Source organism: Athene noctua, chromosome 5 (assembly GCF_965140245.1).
Source record: "Athene noctua chromosome 5, bAthNoc1.hap1.1, whole genome shotgun sequence".
In the NCBI taxonomy this organism is placed as follows: Eukaryota; Metazoa; Chordata; class Aves; order Strigiformes; family Strigidae; genus Athene; species Athene noctua.
This window is the reverse complement of record NC_134041.1, coordinates 47,349,816-47,370,021: the sequence shown is the minus strand read 5'-3', so window position 1 is coordinate 47,370,021 and position 20,206 is coordinate 47,349,816. Positions and strand designations below refer to the sequence as shown.

The following is a 20,206-nucleotide window of genomic DNA, read 5'->3' as shown; positions in this document are numbered from 1 at the left end:
TGCAGAATAACTTTTCAAAGACATAGTTTCCTCAAAATCTCTATCTATTTCTGCACCTATATCATCTGTATCCATCTCCTTTGCTTTGGGATGAACATGCTACATCTTTAAACTCTCATCACATCTAGGAGAGCCTGTGTAGATTTGCTCGCCCTTCCTACACAGAACATTACAATGTTTATAAAATATTAAATTTGTGTAGTCTGCCGGAGAAGCAATTGTTCCAAAATAAAATCAGCAGTCTAGACGAAACATAGACACCAGAACTTATCAACAGTTGTCTGACTTACATCTTCTGATGCATCTTGAGTGGGTCATAATACCAACTTTATTTTCAGTGGTGCATAAATTAATTACACGCATTTAATAACCAAAATATCATTATATTCCCCCTTTAATATCATAAAGGCTTTACGCCAGGGAAGCACTTAATGTGCAGGGGGCCATAACAGGCTATTATCCTTGTGTAATGCTATTACAGAACCAATTATGCGCCATTATACTTGCTTTTTTTGCAGTTTATGTGATTTGATCCAATCCCGCGTCCCTGACTTGAAAATTTCATCTGGGTACTTTAAAGTCTAATTTTCACCCGGGCTGAGGCAAGGGCCATCTCTCTCCGCTGAGCCTATGTCTCGGATGCATTTTAAAAGTAATTGCAAAGGGTCCCGCCGCATATCATTTGCAGACGGGAAGCGAGCATAAATCCAGGACCCCTCGCTGTGAACAAAATCAAACTTTGACGTGGTACGATCGCTTGGAAAGGCAAGGCGCGTGCAGAGCGGCCCCCCAAAACCCATCCGGCGGCAATTAGCCGGCGCTTTGTCAGCGGCGGGGTCCAGGCGGCGGGGCAGGGCTCTCCCGGCACGGCACGGCGCGGCACGGCACGGCACGGCAAGGCACGGCACGGCACGGCAAGGCACGGCACGGCGCAGCGCGGAGGGGCCCCCCCGGCCCCGCAGACCGGGGCACCCCGGAGCAGGGTGGCGCGGGGGGTCGTCGAGGGCCACCGAGCCCCGGAGCGCCAACGCTCAGAAAATAATGGGATTTTGTTGCTGCTGTTCACATTCCTGGTGTTTGCTGAGAAATGACGGGGTTTTTCTTTTCATCTTCTTTTTTTTTTTTTTTCTTTTTTTTTTTTTTTTTTTCCCCCTGCTCTGCACACCACGTGGGCCATTTGTAGGGCCCAATAGACCTATCCAAGTTACTCACTGTAGACAGCGCTGGAAATAATCAGATTAAGGCCAATTATGCGTGAGATTATAAAGGCAAGTGCTGAGAGGCAGAGCATGCTGTAGACAGATATAAAGACATCTGGCCACTTCCAGAACTCCACAGAGCCCTTCTGTCTCTGCAGCCAACAACTCACAGCGCCTTATTCCAGTGCAAAATACCCCCAAACCTTACTGCTGGTTTTTACTTCTGTTCGGTTTAGGTATGGATTACTATTTTTATTTGCCTTGTGGATTTTTTAATATGACTGCGTATAAATTTGAGTCGATTTTTTTCCTTGCCGAGGACGTTGACTTCCAACCTGAACACAGCTCCCAGTGTGTTGGATGCTTTAAAAAGAAGACAGCTTTTAGCTTTTATTGCTGTTTTGTTTAGGCAGAGTAATTTACAATTTTTTTAAACGGTTCATTCTTAGCTATAAGCATTTTTTTTTTCTTTATGTAATTATTTGCTCTGGGAAGGAATATTCGAGATAGATAGATGAATGAATGAATGAATGAATGGATGGAGATAGAGAGATAGATAGAAGTGCAAGAGATAGATAATCTACTATTCGAGGGGGGGGGGGGGGGGGGGAAACCCGAAACCAACACCAAAACAACAAAACAAAAAAAGCAAAGAGAAGCCACAAAGTTTTACTGATTCTGATGACTGTGCACCTACCACAGAGTTTTCTGCCTTTGGCTTTTTCAGTTCGTTGCACAGGGTTAGACACTACTTTCTCTGCTTCCTCTGGGGTCGTATCTAGGATTACCAGTGAGTTTCTCTAGGTGTTTTCTTCTGCTTATTCACCTATTCTGTTCTTTCCCTCTCTCTCTCTCTGTCTTCAGGTCGGCAGGAGACGCCTCGGCGGTGCGTGGCGGTGCCCGGCTGGGGAGCTGGTGCGCGGGGGGTGCGCGGAAGCCCCGCGCCCCGCGGGCTGGCCCCGGCCCCGGCCCCGGCCGCCGTCGGCCTCGCAGCGGCGAGCAGCGGGCGCCCACCCAGCCGCGGGGCCATGTTCTACTTCCACTGCCCCCCGCAGCTAGAGGGTGAGTGTTGTCGCACAGAGATGTGTAAGTACAAGAGCTGAACTTCGAGGGGCGTGGGGGCGGGAGTGCGCTGGGGACGGAGGGAAAAACTGTGGTCTGACTTGCTCCAAGACTGTCGGGGTACAGATATGTGCTAAGATGCAGATCTATAGAGACAGCTAGCTATAAAGGCGCATCGTCTTTCTCCTTGAGAAAACGCAACCCTATTCCCCCTCCCCGTGGCCAGCTTTCCCCTCTTGTCACAGGATGGAAAGAAAGATTGCATGATTTTTTTTTTTTTTTTTAATTTGATTCCTGTTGGAAAGGCCTTGTTTTAACACCCCCACCCCCGTCATTTTGCCACCTGCCTCCCCTCTGTGGATAGCGATCCCGCAGTTGAGCCTCAGGCTACGAAAGAGATGCTTTTCTTCCCTCCCAGCACAGATGTTGGTGTCATGGCTGTAATCGGGACACTTTCAGGACGTGGTCACGCCTCCTCCCTCCAGCCAAAGGGACCGCATAAATCTTTAATGCTATTTTACAAACATTCTGAGGGAGGATGGGGGAAGACGGCGCACGACTGGGAAAAAAAAAAAAAAAAAGCGAAAAATAAATATTAGGGAGGATATTTTCTTTGTATTGTTGATCAGAGGGGTTTGTTTATTTTTTTGTTTGTTTCCTTTTAAAAAAAATACGGCAGCCTTCGGGATTTCCTCGTGTCACCCCCGCATAATGTCCAGGGACCTCTGCACCGCTCCCTCCGCCGGCGCTCGTAGCGCGGAGAGCATCCCCGGAGCCTCGGCCGCGCAACTTCAGCTCCGGGCGGGCTGTCCTGCCGTGCCCGGGCACTGCTGGCACTCGCCGCGGCTGCACGGCGGGGCAGGCGGCCCGGCCCCGTAAATTCCCCCCGACCGCCCAGCCCGCTCCTTGCACGGGCATCACCCGGCAGCGAGGGGCTTTCCCCGCTGCAGCGCTGCCAGGAAGAGGTGGTCTAGCGGTTTCATCCTCCTCCGGGGAAGGGTCATCCTCCCTTCTAAGCGCGGCTGGCCCAGGGCCAGCGGACCCAAGCCGGTCTGCGCATCGGCGGCCGGAAAATTCGCTCCCCAAAGTTGTCTCCGTCCCGGCCGGGGGGGCCGGGCTGGGCAGGGCCGGGCCGGGCAGGGGCTCCTCCGTGCCCCGCCAGCCTGCCCCAAGGTCGCCTGCCAGTGCCACCGAGCGCCGGTGCGGCTTTGTTCGTTAGGTTTTGGCAGACGGCTTTGGAAACGCTCTTGTTTGTTTGTTTGTTTCTCCAGTGTCAGTTGGGGCTGGTTTCGGCGGCCCGAGCCGGGGAACGGCCCCGGCGAGCCGCAGCCTCTCCCGGCCAAGGGGCCTGCGGACGGAGGGGAGGGGGCCGTGCCGGGACTGGCCTCTCGCCTCCCGGCGGAGGTCGGGCGGCCAGTCTGCTCTGCTAAAAGGATGAAAACAGCGTAGAACAGCCCAAGTGAAAAAAAAAAAAAATACACTTCCACCTGTCCCAAAAAACCTTATTACCCACCCACCACCAAACCGAAGAAGCGGCAACAGAAAAGCCCTTTTCGGCCGGAGTTTCGGGTGGGTATGGTCACACTGGGAGGCCCTGCGGTGTCAGAGGGAAGCGATCGGGCTCTGGACTCACCAGGACAGTATTTTATTCTCTGATGAGCATCTCCCAGGGCCGCAGCGAGTCGTTCGTCACTGCAAAGAGGGGGCTGGGGGCCGTGTTTGTCTTCCAAATGATGTTGCAAGATGAGCGGCGACCTCCAGCCCCGGTGCCCCGAGGCAGGTCCGGCCCGGGCCGGGCCGCTGCACCGGGCGGGTCTGCGACCCGAGTCCCGGAGACACTCGGCAACGCTTCTGTGGCTTTGGGTGCTTTCAAGTTCCGTGTTTTTTGTTGTTTTGGTTTAGGTTTTTTTTGTTTGGTTTTTTTTTTTTTTTTTGGTTTGGTTTGTTCTATCCTGTTTTATCAGCGAACAGGAAGGGAGCAAAGCATTTGAGCCAGGGCACGGGTTATATGTAAGCGGGGGAGCCGCGAAGGCTGGCGTCTGCTCCACGGAAGGTGGTTTGCATCCCGGTGGGCCGTCAGCCCTCTCCCGTCCTCCAGCCACGGACAAACTCCCAGTGCCCCAGTATCCCCCTCGGGCCCCTCGAACTCCAGCCCCACTGCTGAGTCCCGGTGGTTCAGTCGTGGCTGAGCCCCAGGCACGCTCCGGCCGCCCCGGTGCTCGGCGCTGTACGAAGGCCCGTGCCCGTGTTGGCCGTTTGCCTCCAGGGATAAGGGTGAGCACACGGGGGGCTGCTCGGAGGGTGTGTGGGAGTGCGGGGAGAAACCTGCCAACGGCCCCAGTCCTGCTCCCTCCAGGCACGGGAGCTTCCCCTTGCTCTCCCGGCAGACAGGCACGGCTTCTGAGAGCTCCAGCTCCCGTCCCCACGCCTAGGTCCAAGCCTCGTCTCCTTGTCCTTTTAAATCACACACCACCCTAAAAAGACGCCGTGGCAGGGTGAGCTCAGGTCGGCAGGACCTGCCGGTGCCGGCAGGACCCCACAGCCCGGTGGGGCACCCGCTGCTCGGGCCGCTCCCGCGGTGCTCGGGGCTCCGCGCCCGCGGAGACGGGGCAGCGCTCCCCGCCCGCTGCGTTCCGCTCCACAACGGCTCCCAGCCGCCGGCCCCGCCGCGGTGGCCCCTAACGCGGCTCTCCGCCCGCAGGCGCGGCCCCCTTCGGAGGTCACTCCGCCGGCGACTTCGACGACGGGTTCCTGCGAAGGAAGCAGCGCCGCAACCGCACCACCTTCACCCTGCAGCAGGTAGGAGTCTGCTCCTCTCTGACCCCTGACCCGCACCCCGACTGCCCCCCTGCCTGCCCCCTGTCTGCCCCCTTGCCTGCCCCCCGTCTGCCCCCCGCCGGCCCGCCCTACACCCCGATTGCCGCCTGCCCGGTCCCTCTTTCCCCATCCCTCGCAGGAGCCTCCCTGGGGCAGCCGGTCAGACGCCCCCCGAGGGGGCAGCCCCGGCCCGTTCTGCGCTCCGCGCCGTGCCCTGCCCCTGACAGATGTCTGCTTTCCTCCCCCCCCGCCAGCTCGAGGCACTGGAAGCCGTTTTTGCTCAGACCCACTACCCCGATGTGTTCACCAGGGAAGAACTGGCTATGAAAATCAACCTCACAGAAGCCAGGGTGCAGGTAAACATTCTGGGGAATTATTTAACTCTTGGGTATTCAAACTGGCAAACTTTTTTTTTTTTTTTTGACATCATGACTGCAGAGTGCACATTTGGCCAAAGAACGCAAATGAAGACGATCTGTCATTTTCATGATGCACTTTAATAACATCAACATAATGTGGAATATTAGATTAGGTTGATTAATCGGTCATTCATAATTAACTAGTGATAATGTTCTACACTAATTTGTCCGCGTCTCCAAGGTACTAAATTACATCAATGCACATCCATTTCCTTGCTTTTGGAGGGGGTGTGTGTGGAGAAAAGAGCTGAGACGTGATTCTCCAAAGAAACTATGACCACTGTCAAGCTATGGGGTTAGTCAACTGCAGGGAGCCCAGCTGCCAAGAAGAAATCTGCACCTCTTCAACTTTTCTCCCTTTCGCCTTCTTTCTGAACACTTAATTTAGACTGCTAAAGAGCCTGCAGAGAAATTCCCACACCTTTAATATGATCCAGTAAATACCACTGGCCACAATTACTCTCTTTTCCACCCCTTCCTTTCTTGCTTCTTTTCCACCACTTTTTTTTTTTTTTTTTTCTATTTTTTCTTTTTTATCCAAGTGTTTGTTTTTCCACACCCAGGGATTAACTTTGTGTGTCTACAAACTCTGCTAAGAACAGCAGTCCTGCAGTTGCCAGAGATGGATCCCTATAACTCTGCAGGCATCCACCACAGATGCAAACCATTTTTTGAACACGATTATGTATTCATTTTATTTATGGGGCTTTTCTGCATGCTGTTTCTGTATTTTATTTTTTTTTATTTAGGTGCTTGGGGTTAAGACTATGCAAAGATCTAATTGTAGGAAATATAATAGCTTGCCTTTTGTTCCCTAGGGTCATGTTAGTATCTCTTAAAACCCAATGGCTGAAGAGAGATAATGGAATTCACCGCAGTAAATTGGGGATTGTAAACAAATTATTTCTCCTATAATCAGATTATGCGATCCTGATTATTAAATCTGAACATGAATCATTGGTCATATGCGGGCAAATTAAACTGATTATTATTTGGAAATGAAAATCCCCTTTTGCCACTGCATTGTAGGTACTGGCTTAAAAAAAAATGCCATTTTGGCTATTGGTGCCTAAAGACTGAACTGCAAATTGAGATAAATGGGACAATTATTGAGCATTCAGAAGTGGAAGATCATAACTTCTTCCTGAAAGGTGCAAGGGTGAGATAGGGGTGGTGACAATTAGATTGCTGAGGACTGGTGTTTAGCCTTGTTGTTGGCTATTATGCAAACAGACAATAGATGCAAGCATTTGTTTAGCCTGCTTTCATGCAGGGACATGGGGAAACACAGAGGATGGGAGATGTGTTTACATTTATACCCCTTGCTCATTCAAATATGATTAATGTGCTATAAAGCAGAGTCTTAATCGAAGATGATGTTGTCAAACAATAACTAAATAGGGAAATAAACGACTTCATCATGCTCTTTCCTCAGAAGCAGGCGAACTGTCAGTGCAAAGTCATTAAAATATGATAATGAAAAATAGCTCAATTAAATGTTGTTATAGCTGTGACCTTCATTCAATTAAGACACAAGAAAGTGTCTGCATTTTGCTTTGCATTTAACTGCTCTAAATTTAGAATATAGATAAAATCATTATTCAACGTTTGCTGATACATGCAATTAAAAGGCAGCTAACTAAAATGGAGTTGTAGGAGGAGAATAATAATAATAATAATAACAATCTTGCCTATACTTGAAGTCATGTATTAAAATGTGGATTTCCTGACCTCAAGAGAGCCTTGGCATTTTCCACCTCAAATAAAGTCCTTTCAGAGCATCAGCTCCAGGGTAAATGTTTAAAAAAAAAAAAAAAAAGTGTTTGGACTAAAAGTCAGGGGGTAAAATCAAGAATATGCATATTTGATTGCATTACAGGGAAAAAAATGTTTTGGAAACTGCTGTGTATTAAACTGCAGAATGATATTCCAGAATTAGTACCTACCACCTTTTGAGTTCTCTGAATGCAGACTGGACAAATACATCAGTGGAATAACAGCAAGTATCAGTCCTCTTCAGGAAATAGGCTGGATAAGATGGCCTAATACATACCTTTTCATTTCTGACCTCCCTGTTTCTAGCAGCAGCTCATTTAAAGACTTACATATGGTTTTGTAAGAGTGCTTATATATGTATTTAAGTCCATCCCTACACAAAAGGATTTGGATGTGTTAAAACATAGAGGTCAGTGAGAATTAAATGTGAGCATAAAGGCAAGCTTGTGTTTAAGTGTTTTGCTAACTGGTACAGTAACATCAAAATATTTTAACAAAAAATTTATTTTTAACATGTCTTTGGAATGTCTTTAGACTTCCAAGTCTGGCTTGTTTTCCAGACACAGAAATATTCCAGATGACACAAATGTAATCCTAAAGCTCAACTAAAACAATGGGGACATAAAATAAGAGAAAGTTTTAGCCAAGCTTCTAAATGACTCATTTCACTAGAGTAATAATTTACAATTTCCTTGCTTAACATTTGGCTAAACACAGTATTCAGACTGGATTGCCCTTCCGCTCCAGGTGTGGTTCCAAAACCGAAGAGCTAAATGGAGGAAAACAGAGAGGGGTGCTTCTGACCAAGAGGGTTCTAAGGAAACAATGGCTGAGGTGGCGCCTCCTGCGAGGAATTTAAATTCTCCTTCTCCAGCAGATCAAACCAGGAATAAAAAAGAGGGTCTGGAGATCCAGCAGAGGTAGGAGTAATACATGTTATCAACTGCCTCTCTTTGGGGCAAACATGCATCATATGTGTGTACATAGATACAAATTTGCCTGCTGCTAACCCTTGCCTACACAGCATCATCTTCATGTAGAGACCAGATCATTAGAAGATGAGCTGTCTCTTGTGCAACTCGCTGCTCCCTGTGGAGATGCGAAGAAGCTGGTGTCTGTGGGAGGCTGATGTAACTTGGGTTTGGTCCCATCTAGTTGGATGTTAAGACACCAGCGTGTTTGTGTGCATGCACAAATGCTGTCTTTGGAATCAGTTAGTTCTGGTTTTGTAAGGAAGTTGGTTTTTCTTCTTCATCAGCCTGAGTCGAGCAGTGGGTCCTACAGGACCTTTCTTCCCTTCCTGCCTGCCGGGGACTCTTCTCAACACAGCCACCTATGCACAAGCTTTATCCCATGTTGCCTCTCTAAAAGGTAAGTGACTTTGTTTAACTTCTTGGATAAGGTCAAAGAGCGGGTCTTTCAAGCTAAGCACTTGAGGCAGTGGGGAAGCCTTTGGGAAATGATGGATCCTTCCCTCTGTTATGATTGGCAGTGATTGCACAGACTGATGCTGCAGGTACAGAAGTGAGTCTCTTGTAAGCTGTAACATCATTTGTGGTGGAGATTCTTCACTTTACTCAGACAGCTTTAGTGAGCTCAGGGTTTGTCTCAAGGAGCAAGGCAGGTACGCTTTGCTCCTTTAGAGTTTTCTTTGCATATGCTTTTTTTGAAGAGTTGGATTTATACTAATAAATTAGTTATACACATCCTTTTGCATTATACATTATCTGGCACAGTTACTGATGCTTCATCCGCTCTTTGCATGCGGTTTCCTTTGCAGTGCATCTCTGCACAATGCCAGACCTTTCTCTTCTTGAACAGTAGGTCCCCTCTGAGAACTTGAATAAAGCGCGTGCACGGGGACGGGGGAGGATACAAAGTAATTCCTCATTACCTGGGACTTAGGCTTCAGGAAGGGTACATCCAGTGTCCGTATCCCTTTCAGTTCCCAAAAAGCAGCAGTATGCATCTTTTAAAAATAAATCACCAGCTGATCCATTAGCTGTTCCTAGTCTAACAATTTATAAGACTAAGGGTGTAAGCAGGATGAATTCAATTTATAGATTTATAAGATGTAAAGCTTCATAGCACTGCCAAGCACAAAGTGGCACATACATTTACTCTGTGCTCCAATGTGGTACAATAATTTGTGAGGAAAGTTTCCCAGTTTAAGACCCTCCACTATGAACATGAATGTCCTCTAATACCTCTCACTATGTTCTCTGGCATACCTCATGCTCTTTGTATTTCTAGTTAAATCAGCATTGCCAAGATATATTCCCGAAGCAAATGATTGGAACTGCTGAGTTTTGCATTAACTCCAGTGTCCTGTTTACTTTTCTCCTTTTCCTCCTGTCTTTCAAAAAAAGCTGAAGCCAGACACACCATACAGCTACTGCTGTTTTGATAGGTCTAGGACCTATGATTTTGAATCAAGAAAAGCCACACAGGTGTGATGTGAACCCTAAAACTTCAAGGATGATTGTCAGCCTAAACCCTGTAAGTGGACAGAGGCTGTTGGACTGCATGAATCCTCTTGATCTCTCCACCCTGTGACTGTGAAGTCTTAGGGCAGGGAATTTTGGATACAGGTGAGATTCTTAAGGCAAAAAAGTTGATAACTAGTGGTGGGCAGGTTGAAAGGTGTGGAAATGGGGCTGTGTTCGGTGAATTATTTTGGATGGAAGCAAAGGATTTTATTTTTTTTCTTAAAATTTGCATTTAAGCCTTTTCAAGATTAAATGCATCAATACATTTTTCTCATTTGTTTCATGTTTAAAAGCAGGTAAATTTTAGGAAAAATAACCCCAATTAACAAAAGCCAATAAAAATGAATGAAAAAAAAGTAATGAGGATTTTGTAAAGTGTTATTTATTTGAAAGAGTTCCAGATAATATTTTCTGGGTTTTTACAGCTCAGCCACTAAATTGAGAAATTAATATTTTGCTCCTTTTTGTTTGATAGCAGTTTTACAACCTAAGGGCAGGAAAAATCCTATTCCTGAATCTCTTGCAGAAATACTTATTAGATAGTCAGTTGCTCAGGCTAAGAGGCAGTGTCCCTGAAAAATTGGTCCCAAATGTAAATACAGATTTTTTTATCATTTGTATAGGGATGGTCAGTTGTCAGATGCATGCATATTCTCTTGATGAATGTTGTCAGCTACATGTGTAGTTCATTGCTGAGGTGCCCCATTTGTATTTCCTCCCTGGCACTAGCAATCTCCAGATACATGCAAGGGGACTGAGATAATGTAGTATATTTTGATTTTAAGAAATCCAGTTACAGATTTGAATATCTGCATATCTGCTTACCAAGAGCTTTGTGGAGCTGCCTATGCCAGTCAGCATATTGTTATACTTGCAAGGAACTGGTAGACTGAACTGCTGCTTTCAGGGGAGATCTTTTTCTTCTGCAGCTAGGTCTCAGTAATGTCAAATTTTGGCTTTGAGGTTAAGGGAGAAGAATTTGCTGTTCTATAAGGTGGCAAATTTGATTTATACAAGCAGGGAATAATTGTAGCATCTTTCTTGTGGTATTTATATATGGATTATTGTCTCCTCTTTCCTCCACTCATCTCCACAAGTTCCTCTTTCCCTGTTTCTTCAAGAGCAATTCATCTGGGCTTGGGCAGGGGCTGTGCACAGCAGACCTTGAGCTTCAGTCTCATTAATTGGCAATGATGAACAGGGCGATCTCTAGGGGTTCTGAGTGGACCTGATTCACTCATGTTTTGTTTTTCTGTGGTATGGAAACACCAGGTGAATGATGGTTTGTTTAAACCAATGTATTTGAGAACAGAACCAAGCTCACGTGTCAGCCTGAAGAAAGAGATAATGGTTGTGGAAAGGAAGGAAAGGACAGGGAGTGTTCACAAAATCTTTATATGATGTTCTTCATCTTGTTCAATTCAATTTGTTTGACTTTCCCTTCTCATTTCCCCCACTGAGCTAGGAGCTGTTTTGCATACCTCAGGCCTGTCAAAGGAGAACTAACCCTACATTTAGGTGGGCATTAGTCTGTGTCCTTATGTGTCTTAATAAAGTGACCTAAGCGTCTCCCTCGAAAATCTAGTTGCATTTTGCAGCAGAAATGCTGACAGGAGTCTGCCACAGTGATTCTGAGGGCATAGGACTTTATGCCACATGAAATCCCATCAAATTCAGAACAGGGCATAAAATTCTGAGCTGTATCATTTTTGGATTACTTGGAAAAGGAGAAATTCAACAAGTAGTAAGGTTTTCCAAGATTTTGCAAATTTCACTGAAGAGTGCAATGATCACGAGCTCTTCCTGGTACCTCTCTCATGCCGACCATTCTTGAAACTACCAGGAATTCTCTGTGCTCTTGAAAGCAAAATAGTTGCTCCAGAATCAGAGCACGATTTCACTACCAATGGATGCATAACCCTGCTTTCTTCTATGCAAATATCAAATTAAATGCAGCTCCTCTATGTGGATCCCATACACAGATATATATTCCCACCATTGGGAGAATAATCCTGGCCAGTAAAGGGAATCATATTCTTCAGTAAGGCTGTAAAAGCTGCCTGCAGACAAATGGGCACTCTCAGACATCAGATACTACAGGGAAGTCTAGGTTGTTTTCTTATTCTTTTGAGGAGACAAGACGTGTTTTGTTGGGCTTGTGAGCCAACACATTGTTGGTGTCAGTGAGTAATAATTGACCAATGCTTTAGAAGGAGACAATTAAAATCAGTACAGTGAATAACAAGTGATGATGGTGATGTAACTAATTAATAATTATTTTATGCTCTAAGGGACCATTTTCACTCTGCCATCTGAGAGTTCTGTAAAGAAACTAATACCTCTCTCTCTCTTTCTCTGCCTTTGATTGCTTGGCTCCAGACCCAGATTTCCAAGGCTGCATAAAGTGTCTGGGGCACATAGTTTCTGGATCTAATTTGTAGTATAAGGATGTAATAGTTGATGATGAAGTTGGTCTAGTAGAGACAAGAAATCTCTAGTAGAGACAAGGAGCAGGGACTCAGCCTGCAACTTTGCTTTCGGAAAGACCGTGCAGCGAACTGTAGACTTGCCTCATGCTCTGCAACAGGCAGCTCTCATCTGAACCCCGCATGTGCCACTTCTAGATAAATGAAGGATATCGTTGGAACATGAGGCTAGATCTGCTCTGATGAATGACAAGAAAGCTATTCTCCCTAACCACTATGCTCCATGAACCCTGCTGTCTCTGAGATTTTTTTTTTTTTTTCCTCAGAGGGATGGTATTGCCACCACAGGATGTTCTATGAAGAAAGCAGGTCAGCTATACAATAGCAATCAGAACTGTAATTCAGAGCATAGACTGTTCAAAAGAAGAATATATTATCACAGGACAGTTTTTCCCTGTTTCTATCAAATATTCTCTATTCAGTAATACAACAGACTTTTTCCTTTCTTTAGGTGAATTCTCTCTCTGAAGTTTAGCACATCAGAGGCTGTACTTAGTAGCAAGCATCTGTTAATTTCCATATCACCTCACTATGTACTATTCTTTCAGGAAATACAGTTTCTCATTTGAAAAATTAGCATAAGATCATAATTTCTGTGGTATATATGGTTTCCTACTTCAGGGTTTTAGTTCTTCACCACTGGCTATAGTCAAGAAGAAGGTTGGCTCACATAGATGAAATTTCTGGTGTTCGTTACTCTCTGAAATTGTCCTAATTTGACAACTATGTTACTTCATTGTGGTGACTTGGATGTTTTCATGATCTTCCAAGATGAATCACTTACAGTAAACCATGCATCTGCAGTCCATTTAGTAGACTTAATTGCAGACCTCAAATATGAGGGGAAAATACTTGTTTTATTTATGGGCTGTATAACAAGAGTCATCAGGAGAAGCTAGTGTTCTGTGCAGAGAGAGACCTCAAAGTACGTTCTTAATGGATGACAGCATGAATGCAATTCATTAATGTAGAAGATGTTATTAATGGGTGTAAACAAAAATCTCCGTTTTTTAGCGGAAGTGTTCTACCATTCTGGTGGCTGAGGCCAAGAGTGTGTCGGTTACATTCCACTGAAATTTCCCCAGACCCCGTGATGAGTGCAGTGTATGAGGAGAGAAATAATTACACTTGCCAGGGAATTACTTTCATAATTCACCCACAGCTCTTGCTCTGTGCAAGTTATATCTCAGTTGGTTTCACGGCACCTCCACACCACTGATAGAGAAGCAGGACTGCATTATGCACATCAAAGTGGATATTCCAGGGCACCATTGATTAGGCTCTTTTATGGTTTGTTGCTGCTGTGGTTGCTGTTGTTCCTATTAGGGAGCCTAATTGCAGTATCCAGGAAAAAATACACAACTAGAAGTGCCCATCAATTACATTTCAATTTCTATTATGGAAAGATGAAGAGAATTTGCCTGATTCCATTGTGCAATTTCCATTGCCAAGACTGAAAAAGAAGTGTTCAAGGACCTAACTTGCCCTTGAACTAGTGTTTACTGAAGTGAAGCACCACTGCTTACCCTAAGACTGGGGAACGGGAATCAAAACTCTTGGGGTCCTTTATTTTCTCTGTCATTCTTGATTATGGATTTACTGACTTTTCTGATGTAATAGAGCAAATATATCAAGTGGGTTCTGTATGGCATTTTCCCCAGTTTACCTGCCACTGTGACTTTAGAGAATTTAAAACATTTCTTAAGTTTGCTGCAGATGAAGAGACCTTAAGTAAATTCCTTTGATTCCTGTATCACAGGTCCCTGAGTCTAGCACTGCTCTACCTCACAAGTAGATTTTTTTTGGTCTTTATCACAAATATTTGGGAATATGCAGATACTAGGAGCCCTAAGAGCCATGGTAAGGAAATGGCTGTTCCTCCAGGACAAGTCGTGATTAGGTTAGTGGACCTTAGCTGGGCAGGAGTTCCTATTGACCCCTCCTGGAGTGACACAAGTCAGTAGGATTTAGGGTTGGATCATGTTTTTGATGTGTAAGGGAAGAGTGGTAAATGCTGAGCTGACAGTATTCAAAGGGCTTGTTCTGTTCTCCCAGTTCTTGAGGGCTTTGCCGACAGATTTCCTATCCAAACAGGCAAGGCCCTGTCTTCTGAATTATTTTTTTTGCAACAGTACTAATGGCACAATAAAGGAGGATGAAATCACCTTGTTCCAGTGTCAAGTTATTTACACAAAAAGGCTCCTGCTAGAGCAACTGGGCCAGATCATCAGCTCTTTGTTTTTTTGCATTGGGCGTATGTGGTTCACATGCCAAGGAGATGTGAACTTACAACATCTGGGCTCTGCTGTCAGCTCTGAAGGGCTCTTCCAGCCTCTGGGCAGCACAGGGTGCCTTCCACACTTAACCAGCTTAGGCACTAGAAGAAGGAACAATCTAGCACAAATTCAGCAGCCTTGAGGCTACCCTAAATTATACTGGGAGCATCTGGCGCCTCTGCTTTAAGATCATGGCTTTCTTGTTCTTCTGACCCTCCTGATTCAGAGCTCAAGGAGGTTTGGATAAAGATGCTTTTGTTTTTCCTGCTTGTGCCTCAGGCTTTAATAGATAGAGTGTTGGTGTCATGTATGAAGAGCAAGAGGAAGCTCTCTTTGAATCAACTCTCACTGGTAAACGACACTGTGAACTCAAGGTTGTTGTTGACCTTCCAACCCCTGTGAAAGTGATTTCAGAGTTTATGAGGATTTAGAGCTCAAGCAAACCGAAGTGACTACTATCAGAAGAAAAAAATATTAATGAAGCATATTTTATCTGAAAACTAAACAGCATGCATTGACAGGTGAGGATTTTAAACAGGAATTTTTCCTCACTTCATTCCATGTCAGGTTGCTGTTCAGCTGTCCACATCAAATGCTGATATGCACAAATACTGAAAGAGGAAAGGAATTTGGGTTTTGTCTTTTGGAAGGGCTATCTATTAAATTCTTTAAACTGTTGAGTTCAAATACTAAATATATATTTTAAATACTTATGTAACAATATGGGCTCTGCTCCCACCCCACTATTCTCATCTGAAACTGAACCTTGTTACTACACAAAAGGGTCCGCAACCAAAATTGTAGAACAAATATCGTTTCAATTGAAATGTGATGTTGGCAGAGACAAGACAGAACAAATTTAATTTTTCCTGTCAGTCTCTGTAGTAGATCAATTAAACTGCCAAGTGGATCAAATATTTCAGACTGTATTTATTACATTAAGTATTTATGTTCAGGCTGAGCATTTAAAGTATGATCTCATATAGGAATACAAGGAGGTTCAGATCAATTCAGCAGAATTTGCTGTAAGTTAATGGAAATCTAATTGTGTATTTTAATTTTGCGTGCAGAAGGCAGTAAGTTCCTGAAAGAAAGAAAACCATACCCTGTCTGTATTGTAGCAACTTGATCCAAATCCCATTAAAGTAATATCAGACTGTCATAGATGTTAGCGGAAACTGAATCAAGATCTAGGGCTAACACCTCACTGATTTTGATGGGAGCTAGGTGCCTAAATTCCTCTGAGGATCCAAAAATCAGTAGGAACAATTCCTCCCTTCCCCACTGTGGACTCAGGGTTACTGCAATAAGATGTAAAAACCACTGATGTCTGCTATATGTGGATGCCTCTTTCTTGGTGAAAGTCACATCCCTGTCCATCGTTGGCTGACTGACGGGCAGGTGCAGACCTTGGGCTGCTGAGTCTCCCATAGTTTGTCTTGGCTTTTGTTCCCGCAAATTATGATAGATTTCACTGGACTTGCAAGCTACATACACAGGCAATTGTAAGGTAGATTTAACCTTCCTTACAACCTACATTAAAAGAAACAGGGCTGAATCCTACTCTCCTGTATTCTAGTTGGACCCTGGAGCAACTGACACTGGTTACTTTACTTTTTTTTGGGTGTGAGCTGTTGTTTGCAAGAGCTTTAACCTCAGTGAAAATGAAAAGAATGGTTTCTGGGTGAATTATTGCTAGAAATGTCCTAGTTTCCACCATAGGTAGCTGCACCCTCAGGTTGCAGAGCCACTAGGTAATATCAGGTCTAATTATTAAGCAAGGCGCTTAGATTCGTACTGAAGACTGATAAATATTTTATCCCTCTCTAACAATGGAATGAAAATTATTCTTAGGGGATGGTGCTGATTCCTGCTCTTTTGAAAAGGGGAAGACTCTTTTCCACTTCTCCCCACCTCCCACTAAGCAGACAGTGTCTGTGCTCAGCCCTGTGTTAGGTACCACAGCTGGGCCAGGCCTCCCCTCAGCCTGGGAGCTGAACAGCTGCATCTGAAAGTCTCTGTGTTAGAAAGCAGCATTGCAAAGACAGCTTATGCACAAGCAGGCCTCCATGCTTCCCCATTTCAAAGCTGAACCTTAAGATAGTGGGGCTTAATACTAGTGAAAAACAGATTTCTGTGTGGCTTCTGCAGCTAAAGACCTGCTTCAGTCTGTAGGAACTCTGAAGTACTGATCTTCCTCTCTTCCCTCTTGGTTGAACAGTGGCTGTCCAGCACCCCACAAGTGACTGCAATTCAACAGAGCAAAAAATGATGTTATGAGAGTGTTTGGTGGCAACAAAAACTGTAATTTGTGCTAGTGAATCAATTTTGTTATAAACCCTCCTTCTGACCTGCTCAAAGCAGCCACAGAATTTAAAATCAAACTTCCTAGTGATAAAAGCAAAAAATTGAGGATATTAGTTAAGTATTAAAACTTGTTTGTGTAATTCATTTTAATGCCTGGACCCATGGAAATGTTGGTCTGCTGATCTTATGCTCTATCAGAGGAGTATTACAAGGAAAAAAATTTTTCCAGTTGCATTAATAACTTGTCCCTTGCAGATTCTGGTTTTTTTTTTAAATACAAACAGTACTTTTTCCTCAATGTTACCTGCAAGCTGCTAATCTCTGACAATTGCTCTGGAGAAGTCTTGCCAACATCCTAAAAACAAACAACTGTCTGCCTTCATCCCTAGCAGATGGATGCTGACCCATTGCTACCAAGAGCAGAAATGTAAAAAGAAAGACTACCTGCTCCCTGCAGGTTATTAGTTCCATCACTTAGTCATGAGCCATTTAACTCAAATATTAACTACAGAAATTAAAGCAAGTCCTTGGCTTGGAAAGATCAGAGGAAGACATTGCATTGTGTCAAGATGTGCGTGGCCAGTTTGTTTCTTGTTGGGAGATAGCATATCAGCAAAGGACAGGCTATTTCCAGGGGTGTAGAAGAGGATGTGTAATTTGTGTGGCCTCTGAGACCCCTAGAAAAGTGCTGTCACCCAAGTTTCTCACCAGAGAGCAAATTAAAGTAGCAGGTCAGCCATCCCACCCTTCCTCCCCTCCCTACTCCTCTGACACATTCTCTTTCATTCAGTAGATGCATCTAAGCTAGGTACCAGGGTGACTTTTTGGATGGACTACATGTTCCCGCCCAGTGGTCAACCTGTATTTCCAGGTCGGCTTGTTTGTGAACTGGCCCAAATCCCAGTATTATCTAAAATAAGCCAGAGGAAGAGCCTGCACTGGTCCAGCTCAGGAAGGCAGCTGGTGGAGTGAGGACTGCCTCTGTCAGTGGGTTGCAGGGAGCCTTTGGCTTAAAGGGATAGGAATACCCATTTCACCCTCTCTCCAGTGTTTTATTGCCTGCTTGGAACAGCCCATGTGTCTCAATGGTCTGGCCCGTCTCTTCTGATGGGACTCTTAAGCCACATCAGCAGTAGCAGCTTTAGGTGACCTTGGTTCACTTCTGGAGGCCATTCTCTTTGAGGTGTCATCCTTAAGCAGCACAGACATGAGGTGGTTGAAGGTAGAACAGACTCTTGCACGTAGACATGATGCCAATAGTTAACAGGGGCCTGGCCAAGGAAAAGCCTATCTCATCTTACAGTGAGATAGGAGAAGGTCATTAGTTCCTGCATAATAACCAGAATGCTTTGACCTTTCTCTCTGCAGTAATCTTTCAGATATAGACAAGTGATGGGACCCCCCCCACTCACCCAACAAATGCAACTGCCCAAATTGATCAGGCTTCAGTGTGCAGGGATAGGGCAGGGGATACCTCAGCACACCACACTGAAAGTAGCCACAGAGCAGCAGCTTGGTATGAGAGCAAGGGACGAGTTGTGGGGAAATCTATTGTGTGATCTAAACTTCACTGCTTACTTGTGACTCTGCTTGCCCTCGCTCACTCTCTTTGTCACCCTGGATTGTTCACAGTGTAAGATCCTTCACAGTGGGCCTCAGCAGAACAAGATCTGACTTTTCTAGCCCTGATCCAGAGAATATCTACGTACCCACTAAATGTCAACAGGGGAGGGGATTGTTGCCATTCAAGACTCCAACCCCATCTCTGCTGTCTCCAGATTGACCATGGAGGGAACAGTCAGACAGTCCCCATGACCTTCCCTATCAGTGATGGTGCCTTGTCTCCTTCCTCCCCAGGGAGCCCACTGTGCTCGTGCTGCGTTCCAGACCCCATGGGCCTCTCCTTCCTGCCCACCTACGGCTGCCAAAGCAACCGCACCGCCAGCGTGGCTGCGCTGCGCATGAAGGCCCGGGAGCACTCGGAGGCTGTGCTCCAGTCTGCCAACCTCCTGCCCACCACCAGCAGCAGCCCCACTCCTCCCACCAAACCCGGCCCCGAGAGCAGCCAGGACAAGCTGCCCTCTCCAGCCAAGGAGCACATGGAAGGGGAGAAGAGCGTATGAGACCGGACCGGCACCGGCCCCTCAGCTGAGGCCAGGGACCCGCCGCCAGGGCTCTGCCACAGGGTGATCTACAGTGTGGCCATGACCCAGCAGGATGTCATGGGGCCACCAGGGACCCAGCAAATCTGAGTGGCCTCTTTGGCTGCCTTTCACGCACCCTTGCTTTTCTTGCACCGCTGTAGGTCCATTCCCTTGATTTATCAGCACTATCTGTGTTTGGAAACATTTGTGAAACTGTTTTTAGCTCCCCCCTCCACATACCAGGGGCACTGAAACACCCAGGATCCTGGCTTGCTCCCACACATCAGCTTCCCATCCCGTGTGAGGTGGAGGGCTGGCAGCAGGGCAGCACTTCCAGATACAAGGTCTGGGGCAGGAGAGGCATCCAGGCATCATTTACCCCACCACGCACAGCAGAGGTGAAGGAATATGCAGGTATATACCAATTTGGCCTGCTGTTTTCTGATGGCATTTGACTTCAGTCAAATCTATCCCAGGCAAGCCAGGTGTAAGAGAAGCAGAAAATAGAACAAAGTTCTTCAGAATTTTTTCTTTCTCTCTCCTTTTCCCCAAAAGTGAAACTTTTCATGAGTAGATTACTGGGAAATTTCTGAGATCAGTTTACCTGTGGATAAAATCCTTGCACTAGTCCCTGTGTGAACATCAGTCTGCTAGTCTTGCCATTCCCTGGATTAGACATAAAGGACACATGACTGCAGAGCAGCATTCATAGCTTCAAATGGTAATGCTGTTAGTTATTGGAGAGTGCAGTTGTGTCTAGATCTGCACAAAGCTGAGGGTATTTTAGCATCATTCTCTTGGAAAGAAAGACTAGAGAACAAAATAATCCTGCATTGCAACACTGCAAATATGTGCTTGCATATTTTGTTTTTAATAAAGAGAAAATAAAGCTTGGAAGAATATTCCTTTATGCCATCCAAAATCAGATTATTCCATTCACTGAAGGCTTGTAATGAATCTAGATATGAAAATGTCTTAATTATTACAGAGTGGGCACAGTGCAAAGGAGAAATTGGTGCCTCAGGAAATACAGTTTTATCTCTGACCCAAAACTCCCCAAAGCAAAGCAGACTAATATCTGATGCTCTAGAGCAGGCATTTCCATCTGGGGTGCCCCACATTTTTTTCATGGGAAATGTACATGCAGATTTAAACTTAGTGACATGGATTTGTTTTTCTTAGGTGCCTTTTGCAGACTCCTTACACTTGTCCACAGATGTCCCTGGAGAAC

At 45.5% G+C, this 20,206-nt stretch overlaps 1 protein-coding gene across 1 annotated transcript; it reads left to right on the top strand.

Annotated features, from left to right (window-relative positions):
* Positions 1–1,329: 1,329 nt before the first annotated feature.
* Positions 1,330–19,506, top strand: DRGX (dorsal root ganglia homeobox). Its single transcript, XM_074908357.1, has 7 exons — positions 1,330–1,435; positions 2,064–2,261; positions 4,963–5,060; positions 5,333–5,434; positions 8,021–8,193; positions 8,532–8,644; positions 18,689–19,506. Exons 2-7 carry the CDS (start codon positions 2,228–2,230, stop codon positions 18,952–18,954), a joined length of 786 nt encoding a protein of 261 aa, XP_074764458.1. The 5' UTR covers positions 1,330–1,435; positions 2,064–2,227; the 3' UTR covers positions 18,955–19,506.
* Positions 19,507–20,206: the final 700 nt, after the last annotated feature.